At 37.5% G+C, this 14,820-nt stretch overlaps 1 protein-coding gene and 1 pseudogene across 2 annotated transcripts; both read left to right on the top strand.

The window, feature by feature from the left end:
• The first annotated feature begins 764 nt into the window (after positions 1-764).
• On the top strand, positions 765-6,322 carry LOC144641651 (ryncolin-1-like). Its single transcript, XM_078500695.1, has 3 exons — positions 765-1,151; positions 5,314-5,694; positions 5,976-6,322. Exons 1-3 carry the CDS (start codon positions 887-889, stop codon positions 6,236-6,238), a joined length of 909 nt encoding a protein of 302 aa, XP_078356821.1. The 5' UTR covers positions 765-886; the 3' UTR covers positions 6,239-6,322.
• Positions 6,323-11,925: 5,603 nt separating this feature from the next.
• Positions 11,926-12,879, top strand: LOC144641638 (techylectin-5B-like; annotated as a pseudogene). The gene is made up of 2 exons (XR_013568582.1): positions 11,926-12,043; positions 12,386-12,879. The product of XR_013568582.1 is annotated as a techylectin-5B-like (transcript).
• The last annotated feature ends 1,941 nt before the right edge of the window (positions 12,880-14,820 follow it).

Below are 14,820 nucleotides of genomic sequence, written 5' to 3' on the forward strand. Positions count from 1 at the left end.
TCTGATTTTTTCTTTTTCTTTTTTTTTTAACCATCAGATATGATAAAAAGTAAAAAGTCATGCGCTGATTCAAAAGACATCAAACACAGCCCTTCTATACCATTCTAAAACAAGTTGATTTATATTAACTTGCCAGTTGTCTTCCACACTAAAAACAAAACAAACATATACCACGACATCCACGAAACTTCAAAGCGAGGGAATTTCGGGATTTTTTCAAAGCAACCTTGTCAAGTTAGTGTCAAGTTAGTGTCTACTTTATTGTAGAACAAGTGGGAATCTACCACTATTTAAATTATCTGTGGTAGTCCTAGTACAAATTCTTTAGATCTCTACTGATTAATAAAGTTATTTCTTTTGGAGCATTAAATGTAAAAGAAAGAAAGCGAAGACAGGAATCGATGAGAAACATTTTGTTCTAGAAACGTCTCGAGGTACCCAGGGTGTCTCATTTGCATCTAGAAAAGCCCGGCACTTAATTTGAGTAGAATCAGTCATTTATTTCAAATGATCCACCATACAAAAATTGTGTTAGTTTCACCAGACCGTGACACAGTTAACTACGATTAAGTTGGGGTTTGATCAAATTCGCACAATGACTTGTGTTTCCTCGGGTTTTCGTTTAGCAGTAGGATTTTTACGTAAACACTGAGAAGTCGGAGTGTTTTTTCTTGTTGGAAGCATCGTTCATTACAAAGCTGTCATCATTTTTGAAGCTCTCAAAAGATCGTCCAATGAAAGATGCATCCGAAAACATGAAAAATGTCTTGCATCGAATTCAGTGACGCAAACACCTTTTTGTACTAAAGATGAGTCACATCCGCTTTTTCGCCAGTCTGTGACACAGTTAACTACGGTTAAGTCGGGCTTTGATCAAATTCGCACAATGATTTGTGTTTTCCCAAGTTTTCGTTGCAGTTTGCTGTTCTTGGCGTTGTTTGTGACGGGTCAAACCTTAGCTTCGCCAGAAAATAGCGCTAATAGCACCCCAGTGAGTTCTACAGCCACAAAGCGTTGTAACAACGTGTACAACAACTTCTATGCAGGGCCAAACAAGAAGATTGAAACTATCCTTCAGGAAATGAAGGAACAACTCACTCAAATGCAAGATGACATCAACATCCTCAAAGGAAACAAGACGTCCGTAAAAGGTAAGATCAGGTCTGTTTGTGTTGAAGAGGTTTAATTATAAAAACAATATATAATTATAATAAAAACCTTCCCAAAATCCTTTGCAACTGAAAAATCGTCAATGCCAAATAACTTGGTCAGTTTGAAGTCAGCAGGAGTAGGTAACAAGAAAATACATGTTGGTAGACACTTATATGTGAAGTAGTTTTTAATTAATCTAATTGTTATGACGTCATCGCTCACGTGACCAGAACGGATCACATTTTTAAATTTGCTTGAAAACTTTACTAGAACCTCTCTCTTAGGATTTTTTTGAGCAAAGTTGTAGTTTTTTAAATAGTGTTTTGAAAAATGGCCATTATTACTTTTTCGTGAAAAAGTACGGCAGTAAAAAATACAATTGAAAAGTTTGTTGGCTTCCTACTCAACGACCATTTGCATTTGAAATAAAAGAAAATTTTGCCAAAGGCTTGAGTGTATCCTCTTTATTATAGCGTTATCAGTTTGTTTTCATTGTAATTGCTTTGGGCGAAGTTGAACGTAATTTCTTTCAGACAAAGGAGTGGCGCTTGGGGAGAGTTTTAGCTGTGCCCCCCCTGCTTGCGGATTCCCCGCGGTCCGTATTGCGGGCGCATTTTCAAAATGGCGTCGATCGATTAGTGTTTTGATTTTGCAATTTCGAGTTCTATAGGATAGTTTTGTCAATGTTCTTTCTTCTTGACGCGATCACGAGTCCCGAAACAAAGAGTATTCGATATCCTTGATTTGTATTCCCGATACTGGAGAAGAATATGGAATAAGGAGAAACGGTGGAAGCTTTTCGCACAAACATTTCTAACAGAGACTTAATACAGTGATGACCTGAGGTCCCTTCAGGTAAGCGTTTCTCATTGTACTATAATTTCATTTTGAAGACTGGCTTAAGCTTATGTCTTCGGCGTTCATGTGAAGATTTATAAAAGTGCTAAAGATAGAATCGTACTAAAACTTAGCTGGTCTTAGCTCACTGGAATTAAAGCCGAGCTCGGCGATAGATCTTGTAGATTTTGAGGCGATAGTGTCATAGTAATGTCACTCAGTTCGTCGAGGCATGTAATTTCTATTTATATTTGTCATCTGAATGTTAAGCTACTTCAATTTAATAAGAATCGCATCCTTTAATTATTTATACGTGAGGAAATGTTTGTCAAAATATTGACCATGTGGTCATTTCCGGCCGCAAAGAAATAAATGAGACCATTTCTGAAGTTTAAATTTGTATCTTTCCATGATGTGTATTGTATTGCCAGACATAGATTGACGTTTCTTTTGCATTTTGTTGTATACGGGTAATTTGTGGGATTATTAGAATGTCTAAACAGGATTTACAGAATTCAGAACTGAGGACTTTCTGAATTACTGGTGAGTTAAACTATGGATTATAACAAGTTCAGGCAGTTATTGATCTCTTCAGCCAATCTCAGCAATTCCCATCCTCCTCTCTTCACACATTCACTACCTGAGAAATTTTTAAAAGATCTACTTTTTGACCAGACATTTGCCTACGTTATAAAAGAGCTGTTTGACATTTTTTAAGGCATGTATTTTCAGTTGTTGGATGGCCTTAAGTAGCATTTTAAACTACAGCTAGCCATTTTAAATATTTGTTGTGGTTTAATTTTATGTTTGGTTTAAAATTTTTCAAACCAGTTTGCTTTTTATTTCCTTTTGTTTCAGATTATGATAATGAATATGAGACAATAGAAAATCAAAATCAAACTGGTTTGAAAAATTTTAAACCAGGGATAAAATTAAACCACAACATATTCAAATGAAGACTGACATTTTTTTTTTGCAAAATTATGATTAATAAAAGGAAGGGTGCCAAGAAAATTGATTTCTTCCTGGCCTGACCCAGGTAGACTGTGAAACCATTATATGCTTGCCCAAAGTCCCATATTTCTCTGGAAAGATCAACATCAAAAAATAAAAATCCATAAATGTCATTTGGCTATCTAGCAAGTGGAAAAAATTATTGAATCCACTAGCCCAAAATGAAAGCAGTCAGTTTTTTTTTCACACACTGAAAAAAGCCATTTAATAATTATACAGTCTGCATGCTGGAAAAATAGCAATTTCATCAAAATAAACAGTTTTTGTTTGTTTTGTTTCTATTTTCAGGTGACTTGAAGAGTGCAATGACATTCCTCTTAGTCAAAATGAACTCAAAAATACACATTGTGTTAATGTAATAAAATTGTCACATGATTGATTCCCACATGTTGCCAGTTTAAACCTGAATATACTTTAGTGACATTATTTTATAGCTATTTATGTAATATGAACATCCCAGAACCCAATAAGGCTACATGTGAATACTGACACTTTATTACATGTAAGTTTTGAAACCATTCTGGGTTCATGACAAAACTATTTTGTTTTGGCATGATTGTAGATTACCCAGGCACTTTTTTTGCATAACTGAAATGACTGCCACCACAGTCCGCAGTCACCATACAAATATCAAAATTGCATGCTGAACTGATTTTAATGTCACCGCAGTCCACAGTCCGACACAAAAAGTTTGGTGTTTAGATTGCCTGCCACTGCGTAGTCACGCATTTCTTGTCTGTCACTGTGGTCCGCAGTCCCATAGTGAACATATGGGACAGAATGTTTTGTGTTTACAGAGGCCTACTTATTCATTTCGGTTAGCCTAATATGCACTTTGGTTAGCCTGTTCACGGTAAGCTATCTGTATTTGTAAGGGCAACACTATATATTGTTAACATGAAGAATTCTGGGTACACTACGGACTGCGATTAGGTTGCTTGCGGTTAGCCTTTATATTGTGTTCAGGATATCTACTGTTCTGAAATCCACTACGGGACTGCGGACCGAGGTGGCAGGCGATTATAACATTTACTAGCATTTCTTAGAATCGACTACGGGACTATGGGCCCCGGTGGCAGGCGATTAGCAGACTTTGTATAATTTTCAAGTAAAACACTATGGGACTGTGGACCGCGGTGGCAGGCAATTATAACAATTTAATTCAATTTTGATCAATGGACTTCATGACTGCGGACTGCGTTATGAGTGAAATATAACTTAACAAAAACATTTCACTGCGGACTGTGGACCACGGGAGCAGATGAATAATGACGGGGTATTCTTCAATTGCTCCTTAGTTTTAATAAAAATAATGAAATTACAGAGAATTTACAAAATTATTATCGCAGACCATAAATTTACTCTAGCGCAGGCTAAAGTGTCTTCAATAGTGTAAAGGTCGGGACAACTTATGCGACTTGACAGGTCGCGGAGACAAGTCGCTCCATGTGTACTGCTTACAACTAAGTCGTTGCAACAAGGTGTTTGTTTGGTGCACAAACAGCGAATTTGGAAGAGTGGGAATGCAAACTAGTTTTCCATATTCAATATGGCGAAAATACATGACGCGCTCTCAAACCAGTTTGAATTCGTGCAACACGTCGCAGGGACAAAATTCTGTTGCAGCGACATAGTTTGTCGCATGTCACACTAGGCGACTGTCGCCGCGACGTGTTGCAGCGACGTGTCGCCTAGTGTGTCCAGACCTTAATGGCAGTTTAATTATAATGTGTGGTTCCAAAAATATCCATACCTACCCCAAGGATGGACCCTTCCGACCCCCTGGAATTTTTAGTTTAGCTTCATACTTTATTTTAAAAAATTGGGCTATTGTGCCCTCCCTCCCCTTCGGAATTTCCATTGACCATCCTTGGGGTGAGTATCGAATTTTCTGGAAGCGTACAATGTAAGCATTTACTTATATAAGTAAGCTGCAGATTTATACAGACTAATCTATTTTTTTAACCTTTTCACATTTTCCTGTTTTCTATGGAATATATAATTATATATTGTTTTTACCGGTTTCACTTGTAATAATTAATAATAATAATAATAATAATAATAATAATAATAATAATAATAACGACTTTATTACAGTATATCCATTTGACATGGCTCTTCATCTGTAATATGCTAACTAAAAAAAAAATAATAAATAAATTAAAAAGTTAAATATTAAACAATTTCGATTATTCATAAAAAAACTTCTGGGAGCAGAGTTAACCACCGATTTCAGAAGTTGATGACAGTCGCCGTTGAGCAACTCTGGTGTAATATCAGATCCCAATTGATAATTTTTTTGCTCGACAGCTATGAAGAACTTTGCTGAGCTGTACAAATCCGGTCAAAGAATCAGCGGTGTTTATACAATCGACCCTGATGGTTCAGGTGCCTTTGATGTGTTCTGTGACCAAACAACAGCCGGTGGGGGGTGGACAGTGTTCCAGAAGAGACTGGATGGCTCCGTTGATTTCTACCGCGGCTGGGCCGACTACAAACGTGGCTTCGGTAACCTGAATGGCGAGTTTTGGCTGGGTCTGGACAAGATACACCACCTGACAAAAACAACAAAGAACAGGCTTCGAGTCGATCTGGAAGACACTGCAGGCAAAACTGCTTACGCCGAGTACGACATGTTTGCAGTTACGAGTGAGAGGACTAAGTACCAGCTGAGCCTTGGAACTTACTCTGGTAAATTTTACCTTACCATTTTGTATTTGTTAGAAATTTTAGTACTGTTCCAGGTAATTGAAATGTAAATTTTGAACTTGCGTGTTTTCAGTATTTTAACTATTAGGAAGTAAACCTGAACACATGAAGACGATGTTGAGCGAAGTATTAGTAGGTTTTATTTCGGTTCTTGTGTTGCGAGTATTTTTAAAGGCAAGTAAAACAATATTTCCATTTGTTTGGAGCCTTTAGCATTGCAGAGCTGCATCCGCTGAAATCATATTCGCATTTTATGCTTTCAGGAACTGCTGGTGATTCTCTTGCCCGCCAGCGTGGTTCCGCCTTTTCAACCAAAGATCAGGATAATGACAGCTGGTCCGGTAACTGTCCCGTGAGGTATAAAGGAGCCTGGTGGTATGCTAACTGTCGTGACTCCAACCTAAACGGTCTGTATCATCACGGGAAACACTCACCAGGTTATGATGGTGTCAACTGGTATCACTGGAAAGGAAACTACTACTCCGCCAAGAGAGCTGAGATGAAAATCAGACCAGTGCACTTTTAAGAACTTTCTTTCTTTGCTTGTTTGCTGAGCAATACAAATAAGAGTTGGAAAAGAAATGTCACAGTAACTGTGTGATTAAATTGACTGAAAAAGAAAACAAGTTTTGTCTTAATTTATTTTTTTTCAAAATTTCCAACACTTAATTTTCTTCTTTTTTTCCTTTGATCGCCTTTACCCAGAGGAATAATCTGTGTATTTCGCAACATACAATTCAAATGACTTTAACTCCTCAAGTCTGTCACAAGATTTAAAACTAAGACTTTCTTGCCAAAAATTTTCCTTTTTATAACTGATGACGTAACAATGTGTTAAGCAACATAATGCGCTTGCGTCTAGCTATCCTCGTCCCCAGGATCTTCGTTCCACTTTTAGACAGATGTCGGTCATGTTGACCGGCCAAACAGATCTCAGCTCGGTCATTCGTCGTTTCTGACCGGTCAGAATAATGAAAATAGCAAATTTAAACTACCACTTGCTCTAGCTGTTCGATGAATCGTCTTCGCTCGCGTGGTATAAAAAACTCCGCCTTGGCCTTCTTAACTCAGGGTGCGGCTAATAAAGTTTTTGAACTTTACCATGCAGACTTTCACACAAGGAGAAATTTTTATAAAAAAGAAAAAGATGTGGATTATTGCCATTGTTATACATTATAGTCACTATCATCTCTCTCATTGGATAAGAACCTAGAGTTACTTAGGGAACTCAATGTACTTGGCAACAAAGGAATGATCTGATAAAGATGAAATTTTTATTATTCACGAGCGTGGGATCCGCCCCTGCTCATCCCTTTTAAATATAATAAACGGTCATTCGCGTTTCATATCGTTTTACCTTAGGGCACTTCAATACGCCCTAATAATAGCGCAAGATGTTGATTTTGAACATCTATAACAAAACTTGTTTGTTTGTTTGTTTGTTTGTTTGTAACCAAAAATCAGAGTATAAATTAATACATGTTGTATTGGTGTTGTCTTCGAATTGTAAAACCTAAGCGCGATTCTTGGCAAAAAATATAGTTTTAGTATTACACGGAGAGAAACAAATTTGGAGCGAAAAGCTCGTTGTTATATTGATTATGAAGATCCCAACAGAAGAATGAGGAGGAGAATAAAAAATAGCGCTGTAATAATAATTTTCAAGGTGTGGTTTTTACCCCCGCCTGACATTGTGCGGTTTACCATTGAACCTTGAACTGATACATTCTAGCACAACATTCAATCAGTTTGGCTAACAATTATTAATGATTATAACCCACCCATTATTTTTTTGCGCGCGCTCATTGGACAAAACGCATCACGTGGTACAAAATCGGACGACGGGTATCAGCTAATATATCTACCTTGATTTGATAAAAGGTGTCTACCGAATTTTGACACAACACTATAGTTCTGAGCCATATTTCGGCAGAGAACGTTGAATGAGGGATAGTTTTAGCTCGAGGTGAACGTTGATTACTCTAATTTATGTCTTTTCGAACCAAGAAGACTGCATTTACGGCATTTTGTTCAAATTATGAATTCTACAATTTAATTAACTTGTTTACAACATGAAATAATATCAACTGAAAAACCAACTTAAAAAGTGCTAGAGCGAGAGCTGAACTGAAGCTTTCTAAATCCATGCATGGTCTAAAATGAACTATCAACAGGCGTTCTACATCGACGTTCGCTTCATTTTCAAGGAATTGGGGAATAAATAACTAAACAATTCATGACTCAGCGAGACAATTCGATATGTTTCATGTCAGTTCACGGCCGGAAACCACGCATATCGAATTGCTTCTCGCTGACAAATCACAAAACGCGCTGATCGCCAAATGAGCCAAAACGGCAAAATAATCATCAAATGAAGAGAATTCTACTCACATAAGGGTTTCAAGAAATTCCCTTTCGACCATCAGCTGCGCTCCTTGCAACCTTTCCATCTTATTCACAATGTAATACCCCGGATGTGAAGAATCGTTAAAAGCGAACCAATACCCTCGGACATTACAACAGAATTTTTCTAAGTCTCCAGCCAAGGAAGAGTTCAAGCCCAATATCGCCATGACCGCCTTCAAATCAGCCCTAAAGTCTAGTTCCGAGTCCTAGTTGATGTGGCTGAAGACCTTTGCTGTCTAAAGGAAGCACAACGTTATTTGTACCAAGCAAAACATACCGAGTCAAGAGTTCAACCCGTTAAAGCTTTGTTCTAAGGTACAATAACAGCCGACGCAAAACTTGCAAATCGTTAGACTTCCACCTTCATAGGACTTAATGATGTCCTCCGGCAAACTTCCTTTAGACAGCAGAATGGAAAGCTATAGATCACAACTGTTCTCCTAGTTAGCGCGCGCAACTAGAATTCAAATGAAAGAGAGGGGTTGGAGTTAGAGACTGGGCTAGACTAACCACAAGTAAATCTAGGGGTAGGGAGACGGGGGGGGGGGGGAGACAGGGAGGGAGAAAAAAAAAGTAAGATTGAAGTCACTACATTAGACAGGGTGACATTTCATTGAAAGAAAGCCGAACAATTCTCCGTATCTTAAAAAAAAAAAAAATAAAATAAAAAAACCCCATACATTCCTTAACAGCCCGATAGCCACCTTTTATCAAATCAAGGTAGATATATACCCCGTCTGATTTGATATCTGTCGCCCGATTTTGTAGGGAAGCACAAAACAAACGAATGAAGTCGCCTTATTCAATTCTATCTTTAAATTAAATCACAGAGTAAAAAAATCACGTAAACCAATCTACTTACATTTGTTCAACCACAGTTACTCCGGGTTTATTTAGTAAGTTTTTTCCTATAAATTTACTGGCGCTGAAGCGCGTTGTAGAACTTTATCGGAGGGTTATAAAATAAATAAACCCCTTTCTGGCTTGCTTGTCTACTTTGGAGCAGATTATAATCTTTCACGTTATTTAGATCTTTATTTAACTGCACTTGTCTTCTAAGAATATTTTGCTGTTTTGTCGCTTTAATCCGATAGTTTGATTGGCTTGAAATGCAAAATAACATTTTATGGTATTTTAATAGGTGTGCGGCTTCCTTTAGGCATATTGATACAGAATTGTTTCGAAGCCATTGTTTGTTTATATCAGTGAAATCATAGCAGTGATCGAGAGACTTCTACAAAATAATTTAAACGACTTTCCCTCTTTACTAAATCGTTGTTTGAAAACAATATCTGCTTACATTTCCTTCGAAGAAGAAGAAAATGTCAACGCTTTGTCTCCACATGGTCCCACGACGATCGTGTTGATAGTTGCATCATACCGCAAAGTACAGCAACTTGTTAAATTGTTTTCTCTTTTCCAAATGAAGTAGCCCATTTTTTATTTAATCCGATATCAAATCATCTATAAATACTCTACATGTCTGTTAAATGGCAAGTTCTCTATCGACATAACGTGGGAGATATCAGTCTTTCGATAAACTGTAAATTTATGAATCGAAAATCATCCTGGAAGTACCCTACAACATCTTGCTCGTTCAAAAGCCAAACTTTTCATTTCAGCAAAATGTTCGATGCAGAACAAAAGTTAAAAGATAGCTCTTTAAGGTGGTGTTAATGGTTTTTGCTCAAAGGTTATGTTAGGTTCGGAGACAGAGTTACAAGAAGTCCTTTGATCCGCCATGTTTGCTAGTCCTCGAAGCCGATCGAAATCGGCTGTCGACTGTCTCCATGATTTCCAAAGTAAAAATTTATAAAACTTTAAGGAGGCTCGATGTAGTTTTTTTAGCCCTAGGGTGGTCATTTTGAAAATGGAAACTATCTAGGAAGCCAATGTTCGATTTTTGCCAAAATACGCCATAACGATCAAATATGACCAAAGTTTAATTTTTTACGGGTCACTTAGTCACAAAGATTACCATAGCAACGATTGTCATTTTCTTTTGTTTTCAAACAAGCTTAATTCTCTCGAAATCTAGATCGACAATTGGTATTTATTTTTTGATATGTTAAAGTACGGTGGATTGACTACCTGTAGACAAAATTTCAGAAAAATCTGTAAAAGCGTTTTAGAGTTAATCAAGAATGAAGTTTTTTGTAACTTCTTGTAGTTTCCTACAATTGGCAGTCGATATATTTTAACAAATTAAAGCAAAAACTCTCTCGCTGTTAGTTAATGGTCTTTAATGGTGTAAGTATTTATATTTCATTTTGAATAACTGCGTTCAAATACTACGAAACAATTTAAAAGCACCTATTTCACATTAAAACGGATTTTTTATGAAAATTCCATTCTTAGCTTGATTTACTTGAAAACGCTCTTACAGATTTTTCTAAAATTCTGTAAACAGTTAGTTAATCTACTAATCTTTAACATATCAAAAAATGAATACCAAAAGTCAAGCTAGAATTCGAGAAAATTAGGCTTGTTTGAAAACAAAAGGAAACAACAATCGTTTCTATGGTAACCTTTGTGACTAAGTGACCAGTAAAAAAATTAAACTTTGGTCATATTTGATCATCATGGTGTATTTTGGCGTAAATCGAACATTGGCTTCCTAGGTAATTTTTATTTTCAAATCGACCACCCAAGGGCTAAAAAACTATATCGAGCCTCCTTAAAACATCCATTTCGTAGTAAGGACCCCAAATCACGATTACATGCAAAATTTCAGCCAAATCGGTGACGTACCGTGGCCGCGACTTTTCAATATTGTTCGAATTATTACAAATCACGACAACTGTTATTACAATTTACGACAGCTATAACAATTCACGACAACTGTTATTACAATTTACGACAGGTATTACAATTCACGACATTCATTACAATTCACGACAGTACAGAGGGGTCTTTCTTAGTTTATTATCGCTTCGCCATCAATTGGCAGAGCGGAGAAGACTGAAATATTTTCTACACAATAAAGTGCAGAATAAATGGGTAAGAAAGTCAAGAGCCATGTAAGTGTTCCTCTTGGAGCTGATAAAACCGAAGAAAACTTATTGGGAATATGTTTTTCTATTTATTCATGTCCCTGTTAATTCATTCGGGTTTTCTTTGCAATTTGCTGTTCTTGGCGTTGTTTGTGGCGAGACAAACTTTAGCTAAGCCAGGAAATAGCGCTAATAGCAATCCAGTCAGTTCTACAGGCACAAAACAGTGTAACAACGTACAACAGTTTCTATGCAGGGCCAAACACTGGCAAGAACATTGAAACAATCCTTCAGGAAAAGAAGAAACAACTCACTCAAGTGCAAAATGACGTTAATATCCTAAAGGTTAGTCTATCCTGTGAAAGGTTAGTCTGTTTTTTTGCTGTGAAGTTATTTGTGTATATCTTTTTCGTTGCGAAATGTAAGTACCTGCAATCAGATGTTTTGCAAAACTTGAGTTTTCAGTTACGATAGCACACTCCGGCCAAAAGAAAAAGTTCAGTTTAAAGCAACAGTGATAAAACTACTATTCTTTTTTCTCAAAAGCTAAAAGGAACTGTGCTGAGCTGTACAAATCTGGTCAAAGAATCAGCGGTGTTTATACAATCGACCCGGATGGTTTAGGTGCCTATGATGTGTTCTGTGTCCAAATAACAGCCGGTGGGGGGGGGGTGGACAGTGTTTCAGAAGAGACTGGATGGCTCCGTTGATATTTTATCGCGGCTAGGCCGACTACAAACGTAGCTTTGGTAACCTGAATGGCGAGTTTTGGCTGGGTCTGGACAAAATATACCGCCTGACGAAAACAACGAAGAACAGGCTTCGAGTAGACCTAGAAGACACTGCAGGCAAAACTGCTTACGCCGAGTACGACATGTTTGCAGTTACGAGCGAGAGGACTAAGTACCAGCTAAGCTTTGGAACTTACTCGGGTATTTTAAGAGTTCATGCGTGTTTGTCAGCAGTTTTTCTTTTATTTAAACGTGATGACTTCGGGCCTTTCCGCACTGGCAGACAAAATAAAGTAAATGTACGATCACAGCGGCAAAAACAATGACTGAACAAGGGAGATTTGACAGGGACTGTAAATTTGTTTAATATTTTAAGAATAACATTAGAAAGTTACCTGATCACATGAAAGCAGTGATAAGCAAAGCGCCTAAGAGTAGATTCTGTTATGACACAGAAAATCAAATAAAAATTAAGCGCTGATCTTTACGAATCACTTGTTGAGCGTCCATGTATTACTGCATGAATTTATTATCTGTTTTCAGGAACTGCTGGTGATTCTCTTTCTCTTCATCGTGGTTACCCCTTTACAACAAAAGATCAGTATAATGATGGCTGGTCCAGCGCTAACTGTGCTGTGGAGCATAAAGGAGCATGGTGGTATAGGCCAGCTAGGCTGCCATCGTGCCAACCTGAACGGTCTGTATCATCACGGACAGCACTCATCAGGTGCTAACGGTGTCAACTGGCGCGACTGGAAAGGTTATAACTATTCCGCCAAGAGGGCTGAGATGTTAATCAGACCAGTGCACTTTTAAGAACGTTCTGTCTTTGCTTGTTTGTTTGATGACAAGTACAAGTAAGATTTTGAAAAAGAACTGTGAAAGTGACTGGTTGAATTAAAGAAAATAAAAATTTAGAAACTCTTAAATTTTTTATGATATTCCCATTTCCCGCACTCTTTACTTTTCTCATTACTCTTATTCTTATAAATGTGTCCTTATCAGACGTTTCAGCTGGAAATAAACGCTTTGATAAGGAACCGAAAACACTGTACCTGGATGAATTTGTACGCCAGCCAAAATTTCGTGGATTTTTCAACATACTTTTAATTGCATTTTTCTTTGTCCCACGCTCTCTCATATAATGAACATTTCATCTTTATCAGATTATTCCTTTGTTGCCAAGTACACTGAGTTCCTTAAGCATCTCTAGGTTCTTATCCAGTGAGAGAAGAGATAGTGAGTTCAATGTATGGAAATAGCAATAATCTACATCTTTTTGTTTTTCATAAAGATTTCTCCTTGTGTAAAGGGCTGGATGGTAAAGTTTAAATAGCTCAGAAAACTGAATGACTTCGAACTGAAGTTTAATTGAAGTAGTAGGAAAATGGCCAATCTTGTACTACAATTCCCGCTAAGTACAATAGAAAAGATTCACAACTAAATAGTTATCGATCAGGTACTCTCGCAAATGTTTCAGAACACGAGTAAGCGCTAATAATCTGTGCTCAGCGCTCACACAAGAATTGTCACTGGACAAAAATCGTCCCTATTCTCTAGCCGCTGCCTTCAGCAGAGAAGGCGACGCTATCACGCACTGAGTTGTAAATTGCCTTCTGAAGTTAGCTCTCAATAAGCTGGTTTACCATGCAAAGTAATCAACGTCATTTTCTAGCTAGGCTTTTTTACCAGCCGTATTCTTTTAGTAAGGAGTCTGGACCCTACCTTGGTTGGTGACGTCATAGAACAGCACTTGTCTCAGGTCTCGCAGAAAAGAACGTGACTCCTCTAATGTTTAATGAGCGTGTTTCAGGCGTTAGCTGGGAAGCAGCGCTAAGAACGGCGAGTGGAAAAAATGGCGAGAGGACTAATTTTTGCTCGCCGTTTTTCGCGCTGCTCCCCAACTAACCAAACACTTGGAACAGGCAATGTTTAATGAGCTAAGTCGCTTTTGTTTAGTGATCTGAAGAATCCTCAGTTCAAGCTTTCATTATTAAGCTTGGTTCGCTGTACATCACCATAAAGATCAAAACACATCAAACGTCGATAGGTATTGGACTAATAAACACTGAAAAAGTCATTTCAGCCGGAACTTTCATCATTAAAAGCTGCTAATATTCCAGTTTTATTATGCAACTGCGATTGGTGGAGTTCAAATAACGCGCGGAACGAGTACAAATATCTCACGATATCTGTACTCCACTAAACCGGTTTAATGATATTTGTACTCTACAAGACCGGTTTACCATACAGGTTCCGTATTCCTCTGGAGCGCGCGAATGATTCAAAAACTTTGGAAAGTCAGCATTTCGGGAAAAGAAAACGTTGGAAAATAAATATCTTTAACATTAGACATTTTAGTGTGTAGTATCGCTGTACATATTTACTGTAAGACTCATGAAAATATACAGCGATAACTGATGAGCAGAAGGTATCGAATTTATTGAAGACAAAGAAGACCTCAAACCAAAATAAACTGGTTATTCAGTAAATGATAAGGAATTCGAGTTTACAAAGCAAATGGATGTGAAAAACCTCTTTGTATAAATGTCATTACCGGTTGCAAATAAACAAGCACGTCTGTGTTTGCTTTACGAAAAAAAGGCAGAAATTTGAATGAAAACGCCTGCAAGTTACCTTTCCCTTAGCGTCGCAAGCTTCAGGATACGATTTTTTCCGGAAAAAAGTTGTGGGGCCAACAAGAGAAAACTTAATATTGGGTGAGATGCAATCGAGTTTAGTCTTCAATTTCGAGTACAAGTGTTCCTACAAGGGCCTACTTATCACAAAGAAAGTTCATTTTTCGCTGAAATTGTTGCTATCCGAATCAAAGCAGACAATGCGTTTGGAACACACACGTGCTAAATACTGGATGATCTAGCTTCTGGGAACTGAGGTAAGTCGGTCTTTTTAATAAATTGCAAAAATGGTCTTACGATCGATCTAATTGGACAAAGTAAGTGATCTTCGTGAGATAC

The sequence above is a fragment of the Oculina patagonica genome, chromosome 2 (genome assembly GCF_052425735.1).
Source record: "Oculina patagonica isolate OP01 chromosome 2, crgOcupat, whole genome shotgun sequence".
Classification (NCBI taxonomy): domain Eukaryota; kingdom Metazoa; phylum Cnidaria; class Anthozoa; order Scleractinia; family Oculinidae; genus Oculina; species Oculina patagonica.

What these genes read in the sequence shown, in the direction of transcription:
- LOC144641651 (XM_078500695.1), top strand. Translation starts at nt 887, where the DNA reads ATGATTTGTGTTTTCCCAAGTTTTCGTTGCAGTTTGCTGTTCTTGGCG. An exon ending in AAACAAGACGTCCGTAAAAG is followed by an intron (nt 1,152 to 5,313) that starts GTAAGATCAGGT and finishes TTTGCTCGACAG; the next exon opens with CTATGAAGAACTTTGCTGAG. An exon ending in GAGCCTTGGAACTTACTCTG is followed by an intron (nt 5,695 to 5,975) that starts GTAAATTTTACC and finishes TTATGCTTTCAG; the next exon opens with GAACTGCTGGTGATTCTCTT.